The sequence below is a fragment of the Ctenopharyngodon idella genome, chromosome 18, assembly GCF_019924925.1.
Source record: "Ctenopharyngodon idella isolate HZGC_01 chromosome 18, HZGC01, whole genome shotgun sequence".
In the NCBI taxonomy this organism is placed as follows: Eukaryota; Metazoa; Chordata; class Actinopteri; order Cypriniformes; family Xenocyprididae; genus Ctenopharyngodon; species Ctenopharyngodon idella.
In genome coordinates this window covers 276,729-291,848 of record NC_067237.1, presented here as the reverse complement: position 1 = coordinate 291,848, position 15,120 = coordinate 276,729, and the positions used below count along the sequence as shown (strand labels likewise).

The following is a 15,120-nucleotide window of genomic DNA, read 5'->3' as shown; positions in this document are numbered from 1 at the left end:
TCACTCCTCAGTGTGGAGAAAAAGATATTTTTCAGTCTCGTTGCCCGACGCATGACAGAGTTCCTCCTGCAGAATGAGTACACTGACACCACTGTACAGAAAGATCGGATCCCAAAAGTGCCAGGCTGCATTGAGCACACAGCAGTCGAGAAGGCGACGGCGATCTGGACCTTGCCAACGCCTATGGGTCAATCCCGCACAAGCTGGTGGGAACATCACTGATCCGACACCATGTTCCAGACAAGATCAGGGACCTCATTCTGAACTATTATAACTGCTTTAGTTTGAGAGTCACCTCTGGATCAATAACATCTGCATTTCATAGGTTGGAGAAAGGAATAATCACAGGGTCTAAGTGATCTTGTTCGCCTTAGCCATGAATATGCTAGTTCAGTCAGCAGAGGAGGAATGCACTGACTGTGACCACAACATCTGTACCAGGCTGCAGATGGATCCTCCAAGGCCTTGAATGCCTCATCAGCTGGGCTCGAATGGACTTTAAACCAGCCAAGTCGCGATCTCTCGTGGTGAGGAAGGGAAACACAACCAACAAGTTCCGTTTCTCCCTGGGAGGAGTCCAAATTCCATCAATCACAGAGAAGCCAGTTAAGAGACCGGGAAAAGTCTTTAACAGCACACTTTGGGACACAGCCACACTTCATGAAACCGGAAAAGGGTTGCATACCTGGATTGCTGCAGTGGACAAGTCAGGGCTGACAGGAAAGTTTAAAGCCTGGATTTACCAGCATGGCATTCTGTCACGACTCCTCTGGCCACTGCTGGTTTACGTCGTCCCCCTAACCACCGTCGAGGGCTTTGAGAGGTAGATCAGCCACTCTCTGCGTAGGTGGTTGGGTCTCCCTCACAGCGTCAGCAGCACAGCTTTGTACGGGAGTAAGAACAAGCTACAACTCCCCTTCAGTAGCCTGTCGGAGGAGTTCATGGTTTCTTGAGCAAGAGATGTGCTGCTGTACAGAGAGGCCACTGACACCAAAGTCTCCTCGGCTGGTAGAGAGGTGAGGACGGGTAGGAAATGGAGAGCGCAGGAGGCAGTCGACCAGGCTGCGGCACAGTGTGCTGGTGGGGACAGTGGCGTCAGGACATGCAAGGCTTGGCTGTATCCAAAGACCTCAATACAACAAGGCCCAGGGAAAGGACAGGTGTCAACTGGTCCAAGAAGAAATCTGAGCAGGGTCGGAGGAAAGACGTATCAGTAGAATAGTGGGGATGCGACAACAAGGGGCGTGGACTTGATGGGAACAGGTGATGGACCGAAAGATCTCATTGTCTGGGTTGTGGAAAATGGAGCCACATCAGATCCAGTTCCTTATCCAGTCAGTCTACGCAGCTCAAACTCCCAGAAACCATCGCCATGACTACGCTTAGGCCTGACCTGGTCCTCCTTTCAGAATCATCAAGGCAGGTGATCCTACTGGAATTGACTGTGCCCTGGGAAGACTGAATGGAAGAGGTGTTTGAACAGAAGACAGAGTTGACAGATGAATGCCGTAGCAGGGGATGAAAGACCCGCTGCCTCCCCATCGAGGTTGGCTGCCGAGGGTTTGCCGGCCAGTTGCTCCGCAGGGCCTTAAGCTCCTGGGAATCAGGAACCAGAAAGCCATCAGGAACATCATGGATGCCACTGAGAAGGCATCTAGATGGCTGTGGATCAAAAGGGGTGATCCGTGGAAGCTACCTAGACACAAGTCGGGGACTGACCATCCCTGGCTGGGTCGCCTGGGCGAGGGTGTATGATGTCGAAAGACCTGGTTACATGGTTACATCATTTTATTTTATTTTTTTAAAAAGTCCCCTTGTGAAAAAGTGCTCTTAATTGTATTGAATCTGGCCAAAAAAAAAAAAACTGTACTTATAGATAATATAATATTAATGAAATAAAAGGCCACAAAAGTGTATCAGACTGTTTCTTAACACACTTAAGTAATTTTAAAAAGTGCACTTTGTAATAATTTCAAATTAAAGTTTTTACTTTAAATTTAGTTTAAAAATCCCTGAAGTTCAGTGAATTCCATTTAATATACATTTAAACATTACATTTTCATTTATTTGCAATTAACTGACTTTACATTCAGCACACACTCAAGTATATTCTTTTAGTATATTATTTAAGTATATTATTTTTACGTAATAAGTTCTATTTTTAAAAGTGAGCTTCTTTTTCACAAAGGTTGACAAATTTTCATAAAATCATTTTTATCTGAATCAGGTTGATTCGTCATTTATTCAGTAAACTATCATTAAACTAGTCTCTACACTGCAAGAAATTATGTTCTTCCTTACGTTTTTTTTGTTTGTTTTTTTTTGTCTCATTTTCCAGCACAAATGTCGAAACATTCTTAAATCAAGATACATTTACTGGAGAAGCAAAATGACTTCAAACAAGAACAAATATCTGTCACTAGGGTCAGAAAAATAATCGTAATTTAAAGGGAAAACAAAATTATTGTTCTGCATTGGCAAATATTTGTTCTTGTTTTAAGCACAAACTCACTTCATTTTGACACATTTAGGATATGTTCAGTCATTTCTCTTCTCCAGTAAATGTTTCTTGATTTAAGAATGTTTAGATATTTGTGGTGGAAAACAAGACAGAAACACTGAAGAAGAACATGATTATTTGCAGTGTGTTTCTGTACAGTGACACGTTTGAGAGTATTTTAGCATGACTGAATCTCTCTATTGTCCAATCAGCATCCAGGACTACAACTTTCCCTCATTAAAAGATCACTTCGCTTCAAATGTCTTTATAATGTTATTCATCCCAGAGTTGGTTGGTTTGGTCTCTCTCATGTTAAATGCCTATGGAGAAAGCAGGAGGCCGAAGCGCTGCAGAAGCTCGCTCACGTATTCATATTTGCTGGTTGTAGTCTCCCTAACCCTTAACCCTACATCCTCACATCCCGCTCTCAAACACTATCAGCCAGTCAAATGTCTGTGCCGTCCTCGCTTACTTCCCTAAACCTTCACCGCTCCCGGTCTCAGATCTTCTCTCGAGCCGAGTGCTAATCTGCTCATGTCTCATCATCGCTGACGGAGATTCGCCCCGTTTCTCTATTTCACGTCTTCAGTCCTGCTGGGATATTTATAATTCCTTTAACCACTCAAAGCTTTAAGCTCTTGAAACTTGAAATGGATTTCTTTAAAATCTTAATGTGTGAGTGCTGGAAAAACTTTCATGCCCTTATATTGTGTGTTATTCACTATGGTGTGCTTGACAGCTTGAGCGTTTGGATCAATTGTTTTTACCCATATAGATGGAGAGGCATTTTAGTTATAGTTACTGTATCCGAATCCATTTGTGTTCTGGGACTGGATGTGCTGCACCTTACCTCTTGAAGACCAGACTGCTTTCTCAACTACTATGTGTCTTAATCATTTAGTTGAAAATCTGAGATTTGTCTGACGAGCGTCATGGATCCTCACCTCCCTGCTCACAGAGCTGCTGAGCCAGAGCGTCCTTGAAGATGATCTGTCCTCGGTGCGTCGCTGTGGCCCTGAGGGACAACACACCCAGAGAAAGAGAGAAATATTAGGAGACGAGAGCCATAACCCCAAAGAAGATGAAGTGCTTCTGCTGGAAGTGGATTAAAGTTTTGAAATCGGGCCGTAGGTCTTCATGTCAGAGACGGCGATCAGAGGTCAAGAGGTCAGGAAGAGGACGAGGCTGATGGGAGCTGAATGTGCCGAGCATCTTTATACACGTGTCAAAAACGCAGTACAGGGATGATTTATACGTATGCGTCAAACCTACAGCGTTTGCTGTGTGTAGCTACGGCACTTCCTGATGGGCATCTTCTCAAAAGCATCACGTTATAGGGATGTTGCAGCCTTTTAAAGACCCTTTTTATTGCCTTTTTTCACCATCACATATTTTAGTAATCATCATAAATCATTCAAAAGCTTAAACATTCAAAATTCATCCTGTGAAACCGTTTTGAAATTGGACATTGCATTATCATGGCTCAATTTTTGTGATATTAACTTCAAATTTGGAACACAAATTGGTTAGACGTTTGACTTCGATTTTCTAGCAATTTTAGAGTCCAAATTATTTAGCAAAATACATATTTTGTAAAAATTAAAAAATGTTTTGTTCAGTGCATTTGCTTTACAGTAAACTTAAACTTCTATAACTTTTTTACATTTTAATTCTTTGAAGCTGTTTTCATTTCTGCAATAATCTGCTGAGAGCCTCTTGTAAAAGAGACCAACTTCAGGTCTGGATTTCGAAGCATTCGTGAACTACAACCATTTAAGTTCAGACCTGTGATCAAAAAGTGATGTGCTAAAAATTACAATAAAGGTGACTTTGAATGAATGTAATGGAGGCTGACTGCTGGAAGCTTCTAGAGAGAGAATCCTTTGGGTAAATATTTACACACACACACACACACACACACACACACACACACACACTTATCTATGTTTAATTATGTGTGACATGTGATGTATGTTTTTGAAGACGTATTTTGTGTAAGCATGGCTTTGACTGGGTGAAAATCATTTGATATCATAATCTTCTAATTGAACACAGCTCTGTTTATGAGAGATTCTTCCTCGAGCAAAAGTGTGTGAAATCAGTGTTAAAAGCACATGCACAAAAACACAAAGAGAGACAGGCTGGTGGACTTCATTTCATTCATCGTATTTCATTATTGTTTGAGAAAAAAATCAGAAATGCATTTAATTTTTTTTGAGTTTCCATCCGTCACTTTTCTTTCTCTGAGACGGCGGTCAGAATAAAGATGTGAATGTGTCTGGTGATGATTCTCTCCCCTTTATGTTTGTCATCAACCTTCATTTTTAATTTATTGCATTAAGCATTAATAAACAATAAATAGTTAGTAACAGAAGCTGGAGCGGAGCATGTGTATGTAATGCAGTCATATTAACAGCAGCTCTGGGCTTTAACATCATCTGTGATAAAGACCAGCTCTTACAGCTCAATCCTGTGACCCGCTGCTTTCTCCTCGGTCTGAAACTCTCGTCGAGAGACGCCGCGCCGCTGCTGATGGAGGTTTTGTGCTGCTTTCCTTTGCTTTTACACACATGAATAGCTGTTTGTTTTCAGGTCAAAGAGCTGCAAAGGTCGAGGTGTAGCTGCATTCACCCGCCTGCTGATCTGCCGTCTCCCACAGAACCTTATCTTACAGAAGGCTTGTGATTCAATTCAGTTCTGATCTCTATTCAGTTCAATTCAATATCGATTCATTTGGGTATATAACAGGTACAGTACATGTCCGTTTCTCTCAAGGAATAAAATGTCTCTCATCTGATGATGTAAACTATAGAGGAACCCTGTCAGTCACTGCATCATCACTGTAAAACATTATTTTCAGCTTTTTTCTTTTGTCAAATCAACTTAACATGATATTTTGAGTTTCTGTTGATTACACTGATCTCTTTCTTTGTATATCAATGAACTCAAAATTTTAAGGCAACTAGGTTATATATTTTAAGTTAAACCAACAATCATTTGTCATGTAATATTAAGGGTTAAATTTAACAACTGATTTGGATACGAAGATTTAAATTGCACATAAGGCCATTTTTTATAATAATAAAGTTATTATAACAACTTTTTATTAACATAATTTTGTTTCAACTCCAATTCATTGTTGAAATATAAACATTTAAACATGACTCTCAACTTGTTTTCATGGCGGATTTATTAAATATTACACATTAAATATTTAAGAATATTTAAAGTAAAAATATATGTAATCTAGTGCATATATTAATCAAAATGCTTATTTTTCTAGCTGACTATCGAGTTTACGATACATGATTGATCGATTACATGAGACGTGATTCATTTCAGGAAGTTCTTCTGTATCTTTCAACACCTTCTGATGTTCATTCATGTTTATCTACTGCTGTGACTGGCAGTACAGAGGAAGAGATGATCGGTTCAACAGCGATCCGTCACACCACAATAAAGAGACACTAAAACACATTATAAAATGAACAGAATTTGAAAGTTGAGACTTTGTTTTATATTACAAAGATTATTGTGAATATTGGCACAGCACAGACTAAAAGATCGATTCCTGGGATTTAAGAATCAATATCGGTTCATCAAAATGAGAATCGATTAAAATCAAGAAATCAATATTTTCACTCCAGCCCTAGTGAAATCTATAAAGAACATTCAAAATGCAAGACATGAACGAAAGGAAGTGAGGACAAGACTTCAAAATAAAGACACTTACAAATCGACAGTCTCATCAGCTCTAAGAATATGAAGTGCTTGAAACAATATAAATACTCATATGAAGTATTGCTTTAATCATAGTAAACCGTTAAAGAATGCAAATGTTTGAGTTTGAGTTTTGCTGGACTGTTGTTTCAGATTCAGTCTGACACCGAAAGCATTTATGGTTGTGAGGCATTTATGCTTCTGGTCTCATGAATAACCAAACAACATCTCATGAATAAATAACAAACTGCAAAAGGGGGAGATGAAGGACGCTGAAGGAAAAAAAAACAAAACAACAAAACCACATTCATCTTTCAGGGCTTGGTAAAGACAAATTTGGAAATGGGATTTATGAATAAAACATAGAGCATAATGAAGAGCAGGAGGTTACGTCGGAGTAAGGCACTTCAATATTTATGAAACGAGTCCCAGACGGCTTGTTCGCTAATATGGCAACATTAGAGGAAAACATGCAGTAATGTGGTTCATTTAATATGTTTAATGCTCTTACTCACGCTGCTCTGGTGTCAAGGAGGATTAAAATATGTTTAGTTATTTTCACGCATTCATGTTTGGTCTGGCATTAATAAACTGCCTCGCTTTTGTCATAGAAGCACTGCTGTAATACTGAAGAAGTGTGTTTATGATTTCAGGTGAGGACATTATTTCTATCAGCGATCGTTCAAACACCAGCTGACTCTGGCACTTAACTCATTTACAGGACTGACAACCAACTTCGCATCGAGTAAATCACTGAAGTGACTCAAGGACATCTGGGAGATCTGATGCGGTAGTTTACCGCGTCTTGCTGCAAATGTGATTTTCAAAGGCAGAGTGGAGAAAGTCAGTGGTGAATCAGTGTGCGTCTCTCCCAGATGGTTTATCATGGAGGACTTCATGTGTCAGTGAAGGAGTAGGTGTAGAGACAGAAACACAACCGTAGGAGTCAGAATCTGACCCTGTGAGTCCAGACAAAACCTGTATCTCCAGTTGCATTACTGTCTATTCCCACACTGTCTTAAAGAGGACCTATTGTCCATGTTCATCTTTCTCTAGTGTGTAATGTTGCTGTTTGAGCAGGAAAAAGGTGGGAGTTCTTCTCTATATCAGTGTCAGTGTTTCTGAAACACCTCCATTGTAGTCTTGAGTTTTCTTCACAATATTCCTCATTTAAATAATTCATACGCAGAATAAAGGGGCGGGGCCTGGTTGAGTTAGTTAGTAGTGTGTTGAAACTGGCGGTTACTGGTAAGGGGCGGGACATTTCCCAAACACCAATCACAACACACTGCTCCAGCCGACCAATCAGAGCACATTGTGCTTTTCAGAAGGAGGGGCTTCATAGAGACAGGAACTAAACAGAGCGTTACTGACAGACTGGGAAGAGAGGAGCTGAACAATGGAGAATATGAGGAAAATAATCAACATTCAAGCAGGAAAACCTGTTCTAGTAGAGCCCAAAAACTACATCAAGACTGTGTAAAAGGGTATAATATGGCGTCATATGGCACTGGAGCTTCTGTGTTTATAAATCAGTCATCACCGCCTTTAAACTTTACATCACATGACACTGCATTCAAGTTATACATTTAATCAGTTCATACATTCTCTGGATATTAAACCCATGATCTTGTCAGTACTAGTGCTCTAATATTTGAGCTACAGAAACTCATGATTAATAAGTGAACACCAGAACACTGACATATCCAGACATCCACAGCAAACATGAAGTGCTAAAGACCTGCGGACACACTGACACCTTCATTCACTCTCATATGGGTTAAACTAACCAGCGTGATCAGCCGTGCATGATGACTTCAGCGAGTCCACCGACCAAACACAGACAAGACTTCATTACATCTAATACTAGTCATTCAGATCTCAACCTCACGGAGACCTGGATCAGACCAGAGGACACGGACACACCTGCAGCTCACCTCACACCTAATTTCACTTTTTCACACACACCTCGTCTGACTGGAAGAAGTGCGGCTACTGGTCTGATTTGACCATCTCTGTGTGACAACAGCTCTTGAATCACATGCAATTTCTATCACCCGCCCTATTAAAATCTGTTTTGTAGGTGTTTATCGTCACCCAGGTCAGCTAGGTAACTTCTTGGAGGAGTTAGATGTGTTACACACACACACACACACACACACATATACACACATCAGCTGTTCCCATAAATAAGGCCACAGCATGTCAGTCGCTCACAGAAGCTTTTGGAAACAGGTTATTATGCTGAATGTTGTTATGTGATTACATGTTACTGTCGTCACGTCTGACAGCTAAACCATCCAAACCCCCTCTGACCTCACACACGATCACACACACGCGTGTGGAACGACACCTTATCACTCGTACATCCATGAAACATCTGCTGTTGAAAACCCTCAACATCGCACTGCTCTCTAATCGTGATTAATAACAGGAATTACATCCAGCGTCGGCGCCTGTTACACGTGCTCATTTTGCACATTTGGATTTAGCCTTTAAAATAATAGTTTAATTGCCTGATTGATTTCCTTTGTCGAGCTCCAGCTGCGACGGCTGACGAGTAATCAATCAGCAAGATGGAAAACAATATTTAGCCTCTTTTCCTCTCCTCTTATCTTATTTTGTCTGAAAGACATGAGAGTCTGAGCGCCTGCGTTGATCAAATTACAGCGTGTTGTCAAATGAATAGAGGGCGAGGAAGCGTTTGTTGTCGCGAGGAAGCGCTCCCTCGGCGCATGCTAATTTAATGAGCATTTAGAGGAGGCTTCCAGGGAGGTGTTGGCAAATTACCTGCTCATTATACCGGGTCATTGGAAGTCGTTTAAGTAAAGGTGAAAATGAAATGACCTTGACAACAGTTAAGAGCTAATTACAAACAAGAACATTAAGGCGGTCTGACTTCATTTGATGTCTGAAGTGACTGTTGTGTGTCTTTACAGCTGAACTAATGCTTTATATTGTACTGAAGCATGAACTCAGTGTAATGTTTTCAGACACTTAATTTCATGTTAATTGCAATTAAATGAAAATGTATTATAGTTTAAAATTATGCAATTAGCTGAACTTTAAGGTGCTTTTTTGACTCACTAAAGTACATCTTTATATGTAATTTCATAATAACTTCTATTGTCTTTGAAATATGGTTAAAGTTACTGCTGAATGTACTGACAAGCATTTATGGTCAACTACAATATATTTTAATGTGATTTCTATTGAAACTTGTATGTCATGTATATATTTGTAATTACGCATCTGTAATGGAGAAGTTTCAATTTAGTACATTTAAAGTGTATTAACTATAAACGTAACCATAAATTACAGTTTAACTAGTTAAAATTTTACATGTGATTTAGTATGTTAGTCAACACATCAACATAAGTGTACTTAAAGTATGACAAAAGATTATTAACTCTTTCCCCGCCAGTGTTTTTGATCATTTTCACAAAAGTTTCATATTTTGTTGCATGAATATTTGAATGGTCAATATATCAAAAGAAAGAACAGAGCCTCTGCTTTTAAACAAACAAACAAACAAACAAACAAACATTTTATTCTAGCTTCATGCATTCTTATTTTATCAACACTTGAATGTGGGTAAGTTTTTAAAAAGCAACATTCTGAACAAAAAGCTGAGAAAATCAAGTTTTTGTCAGTCTTCATCCGGATGGGATTCAGAGCGATGATCAAACACAGATGGAGCAGATCGAGTCCATAAACACCTCAAAGCTTCACAGTCGTTTCCTCTTCATAAAACAGTTTTGATTTATATACTGTTGAATGTTTGATGATCACATTATTTTACATGCTTTTATCACTTGTTTCTGCTTCTTCTTCGTCAGTGTTTTGATCTGGAGATTCTCTACTCTTTCAGCAGACGCGTGATAGCGCCCCCTACCGTATAACAGTGAAAATGTAGACTGAGAAAATTCAGTCAATGGCGGGGAAAGAGTTAAAACATAATGATTTAAAATGTACTTTAAAGTAAATATTTTAATTTGACATTATTACGAAGTGCACTTTTAAAAGTGTACTTAAGTGTGTTAAGAAACACTCGTTGAGTGTGCTCTCTTTAAGTGCACTTAAGTGCCCTTTTTGCCACTTTTCCATTTGCCACTTTTCAGTTGTTGACAGTGAATTTCACAGTTAAATGAATGTTCACTGGCTGTCGAGCTCATTGTGTCTTTGAACTTCCAGAATTAAACAATGGAAACTTTCGTTTGTTCAAACTGCCCTCCACCATTGTCTCTCGCCCCAGTTCACTCACATGGCATCTGGTATTTGTTTAAATAGTCAAAGACAGTATATATGATTGGCTCTTTCCAGGAAAGGGAAATAACAATACGCACACAGAACAAAACTGCTTTATATGATCCAGAAACACACAGCCTGCCCTGAACAGATGGTCCATCACAAACAGCCCGGACTCCATTCCATGTCAATTAATCGTAATAACAGAAATGCCTAAACACTCGCCGCCTCAGAAGCGACGTGGCTTTTTCCCATCATGGCTTCATGGCAGGGTAATGAATGACTGAACATTCGGCCTTGAATACTCAGAAATGCCCGACATATACTCTCAGAGTGACAAACGGCGGACAGACACGGACACACACGAGCACGGCACAGATCCTCTCCTGACCCGCGGCTGTCAACCCGCGGCCTCGCGCCACAGATTTGTGAGCGGCACGCCTGACGGGAAAAACTGTGAAGTGTGGCAGCGTACGGCCACATCATGAGTGCTGAAAAACGGCTCTTTAAATGAGTGTCTGTTCTCAAGGGTTTCGCTCTGAAAGCTTGTCCTGACAGAACAGCAGCAGAATTGACATGGTAGACGATCTGCGGCGCTGTTGCCATCTGTGTTCTCTGAGCACACCGCTATAGTTCACCGCTATAACGCCTGATTGTTGGCCTCCATATGAGCTCGCAATCGACATAGTTATCCTTGACATCAGGTTGTAGTGTATCTGCACAATCAGACATGAAGTGTTGAGTGCATCCATTCCTTAACATATTCATTTTCTTTGTGGATATTTTTGTACATCCCATTCATTGACAACCATAAAAACATATTAATCCTGCGATTCTGGAATTCCAGGCCAAAACATGCTGTTTTCACTGTGTAAATTAAACACAATTTGCATTAAAATGGTTATTTATATGCAGTATGTAAATATATATGACTGTATAGTTGTGGGGAAAACTAATACAGCGATAGTTCTTTCTTTCAGCATGTTTAGAGGTTATGGTCGGCCAACACAGAAACTTGTTGATTTGTGGAGCTTTTAGGCATGCTTTTGATAGGGTCTTTTTGTCTGCTTTGCATTTCTGAGAAGCAAGGACTTGCCCTTCTGTTGATCTGAAACTGATGCGTGTTTGGTTTCTGGAAGGTTTACATGTTTTATGCAAACACAATGAGGCGACCATTTCAGGACTCACTCACTCGTGAAGAATCTGCCTCGTGTCAGATGTGTTCCAGAGATTTCCTCATGCCTGAAATAGAGCCATGAGGTTTTGTTTTTCTCACATGCATGAGCTGTAGCTGTTGGAGGAGTGACTCACATGAAGTTGACGCAGCCTGTGCCGGGCGGAGGAGCGATCCAGATGAAGCTCAGGCTGGTGGAGGGCAGGTGACTGACGTGAGACGCCACCACACTGCACACGAACTGAGTCCCGAACTGTCTGTCCGACATCACGCCTGAGAAACACACACACACACACAACAATATCTGAGACATCAGCTCACCCTTAGTGAGAGAAAACCTCACAAATATTTGTGGAAATGGCATCAATACAATGCAGTATGGTTTACATGCAAACAAAAAGTAAGGTCAAGGTTTATTCAAGCTCAGCTGGAAGATTGGGAGAACTTATTATACCCTTTTACACACTCTTGATGTAGTTTTTGTGCTCTACTAGAACAGGTTTTCCTGCTTGAATGTTGATTATTTTCCTCATATTCTCCATTGTTCAGCTCCTCTCTTCCCAGTCTGTCAGTAACGCTCTGTTTAGTTCCTGTCTCTATGAAGCCCCTCCTTCTGAAAAGCACAATGTGCTCTGATTGGTCGGCTGGAGCAGTGAGTTGTGATTGGTGTTTGGGAAATGTCCCGCCCCTTACAATAACCGCCAGTTTCAACACACTACTAACTAACTCAACCAGGCCCTGCCCCTTTATTCTGCGTATGAATTATTTAAATGAGGAATATTGTGAAGAAAACTCAAGACTACAATGGAGGCGTTTCAGAAACACTGACACTGATATAGAGAAGAACTCCCGCCTTTTTCCTGCTCAAACAGCAACATTACACACTAGAGAAAGATGAACATGGGAAAAAGCAGAATAGGTTTTCTTTAACTACTGACCAATGCACAATTTGTACCAGCCAAATTTTGTCTATTTTAATAAAGTAACTCATTATGAATGTGAAACAAATGCACAAACCCTGCCAAGTACTTTTTTGAGTACTCAGACCAAAATGTGAGTAAAAAACATTGCAGTTCTCTTTGCATTCACACTGTCAGTGGTGTTTCTCTGCTACAGTTCCTTTCCTTTCCTTTCTGAAAAGTTTAAAAAGAAATATAGAATTTCAAAACACAACTGAGAATGAGAACATGCACTCGTAGAAGAAAATGTTCTATGCAGAATCTTAAAGGGTTCGTCAGGCACTTCATATAAAGAACCTTTCAGGTTCATTGTGTGAACAGCTTGTAATGACTTAAAAAACTAGACCTTCCCCAGCTTCCTAGTCCATATGAAAGCCTGTAGACTGATTTTGATGTGAAGACCTCGTGACGTTTTTGCCGAGAAAACTGAAAGAATGTGAATAGTGACAGTGCTCCCGAGAACCTCTCTAATGACACATGAAATGAATGCGTATACATTGTTAATGATAATGCTGAAAGAGCTGGGATGCGTTTCCCAAAGAGAACTATGGTCGCAAGTTCCGTCATTACAGATAGAGTTCAATGGGACTTACGACCATAGTTGGCTAACGATGCTCTCGAGAAACGCACCCCTGTTCTGTACTATAATGTCAGTGCAAAGAAAAGGGATTCATTCAATCTATAGTCTCACATAGCCAAATCTATAGTCTTGAATATACTTTATAATCAAACTATCATAACAGCGCAATTTTAATCACCTCATCTGTCGACATGATTACGGTGAATCTCAGAGCTGCTGCAAAAACATGTCCACATCGCTGTGATCAGACGCTTTAACTGCTGTTTTTTCATTTTTGTTGGGTGTTTAATGTTTATTTTGTTATTGAGAGCAAAGCGCACGCAGCACAGATTTACATATTCATCTCACCGTCGCTCTCAGCAGCGTTGACGGCGTCAGGATGTTCACTAACAGTAAACCACTGCAAAGGTATTTTCAACTTCTTTTTACTTCTAAGCAAACAATGAAAAAGAACTTCGTCATGAGTATATCAGGGTACACGTCTTTCGGTTCGGTACACATGTGAACCAACGAATACAGAGTTGTATAGCCAATTAACCACTATTAACCACCAATAATCGCAATAAGCTCTGTATTTTGTTACTTTCGATAAGAAACAAAGTCTCATCCCTCAAATTCTGTCCATTTTATCACGAAATTCAAACAATAAATGCCGTTTGACGCTCTTTGATGTGGCGTGACATGTCTGTAGAGGCGCCTCAGTTCAAACGGCAGCGCAGAGCGAGTGAACGCGAGCATCTCTTCCTCGTTAATACTAGTTACAGAATAAACATGAATGAACATCTGAAGGTATGTTGAAAGATACAGTACAACTTACTGAAACATCTCTCGTGTAATCGATCAATCAGTCACTGTGGAAAGACATCAATGAAACAGCTTGTAAACACTGTCATGAAGCATTTACCTCAGAAATGCCATTCAGAGTCACAGCTTGTTAGTTCGCCAGAGAAATTAACTCTTCCGCTACATATATGCACTATATTAGCTGATATATTCATTATATTTTACTTAACCTGTCTTGATTATTTAATGTATATGTTTAATGTATGTTTAAATAAATCTGTCATGAAAACAAGTTATGACGACCACTGTGTAAATGAATAGATTTTAACACTGAATTGGAGTAGAAACAGATTTTGAAGCTAATGCAAAAACTGCCTTATATGCAATTTACATGTCTGCATACAATTTTTATGTGAGTGTTGATTATTATATCTAAAAATAAATAGCAACTTAATTTAATAATCTGGGCTCTGGTGTTAACTATAATCTATAATATTACAGTAATGTGCAAGAAAGTATATATTATATAGCCTATATAGTTTACAGCATTAGCAGAGATAGATTTGTTATCCTTAAGAAAATTTTAATCATAATTTAATTTATTTAAAGACACAGTTTGTTCAGTAAACCACTGTTAAAAAAAAGAAGAAAAAGCAATTTTATGTTCAGTTTTATCTGAATCTGTACCGAAGTGTCATTTTTGTGTACCGTTACACCCCTAATATTCACTGAACGTTCTGCAATATAAGCCAGCTGGAAAACTTCCAGTGAAATGTCACTTGTTGGTGTATTGCGCATCAATAGTGTAATACTTAGTTTATAATCAGAATATAGTCACTTAAACAGTCATTAATTATTCAAACATAAGACAACATAAAACAAATGTACCTCAGTGTTCCTCGGCAAAATTCAATTCGACCATCAGTTTTCACACTTTTGTGTGAAAAAAAGCATCAACACTGTAAATAAAGGCTTTATTGTGCACTTTAGTTAGATTCATTGAATAAAATGTGAGTTTTCACAAATGTGCCAAAATCATTGATCTTGTGCTGCACCGACTGACAGCTTCAGTGATTATAGAGAGAGAGCGGTGCTCGCTTTCTGTGTAATTCATTCATGAGAAAAGTTATTGTTTTTCATTAGATTTTGTGAGAAC

The 15,120-nt window shown here is 39.5% G+C and overlaps 1 protein-coding gene across 1 annotated transcript in view; it reads right to left on the bottom strand.

Moving 5' to 3' along the window:
- The window catches only part of LOC127500005 (reelin-like), an 89,532-nt gene that overhangs the window by 41,877 nt on the left and 32,535 nt on the right, over positions 1 to 15,120 (bottom strand). Inside the window, 2 exon segments of the mRNA XM_051870785.1 lie at positions 3,445 to 3,515; positions 11,780 to 11,915. Of these exon segments, the coding sequence (XP_051726745.1) occupies positions 3,445 to 3,515; positions 11,780 to 11,915 (207 nt within the window).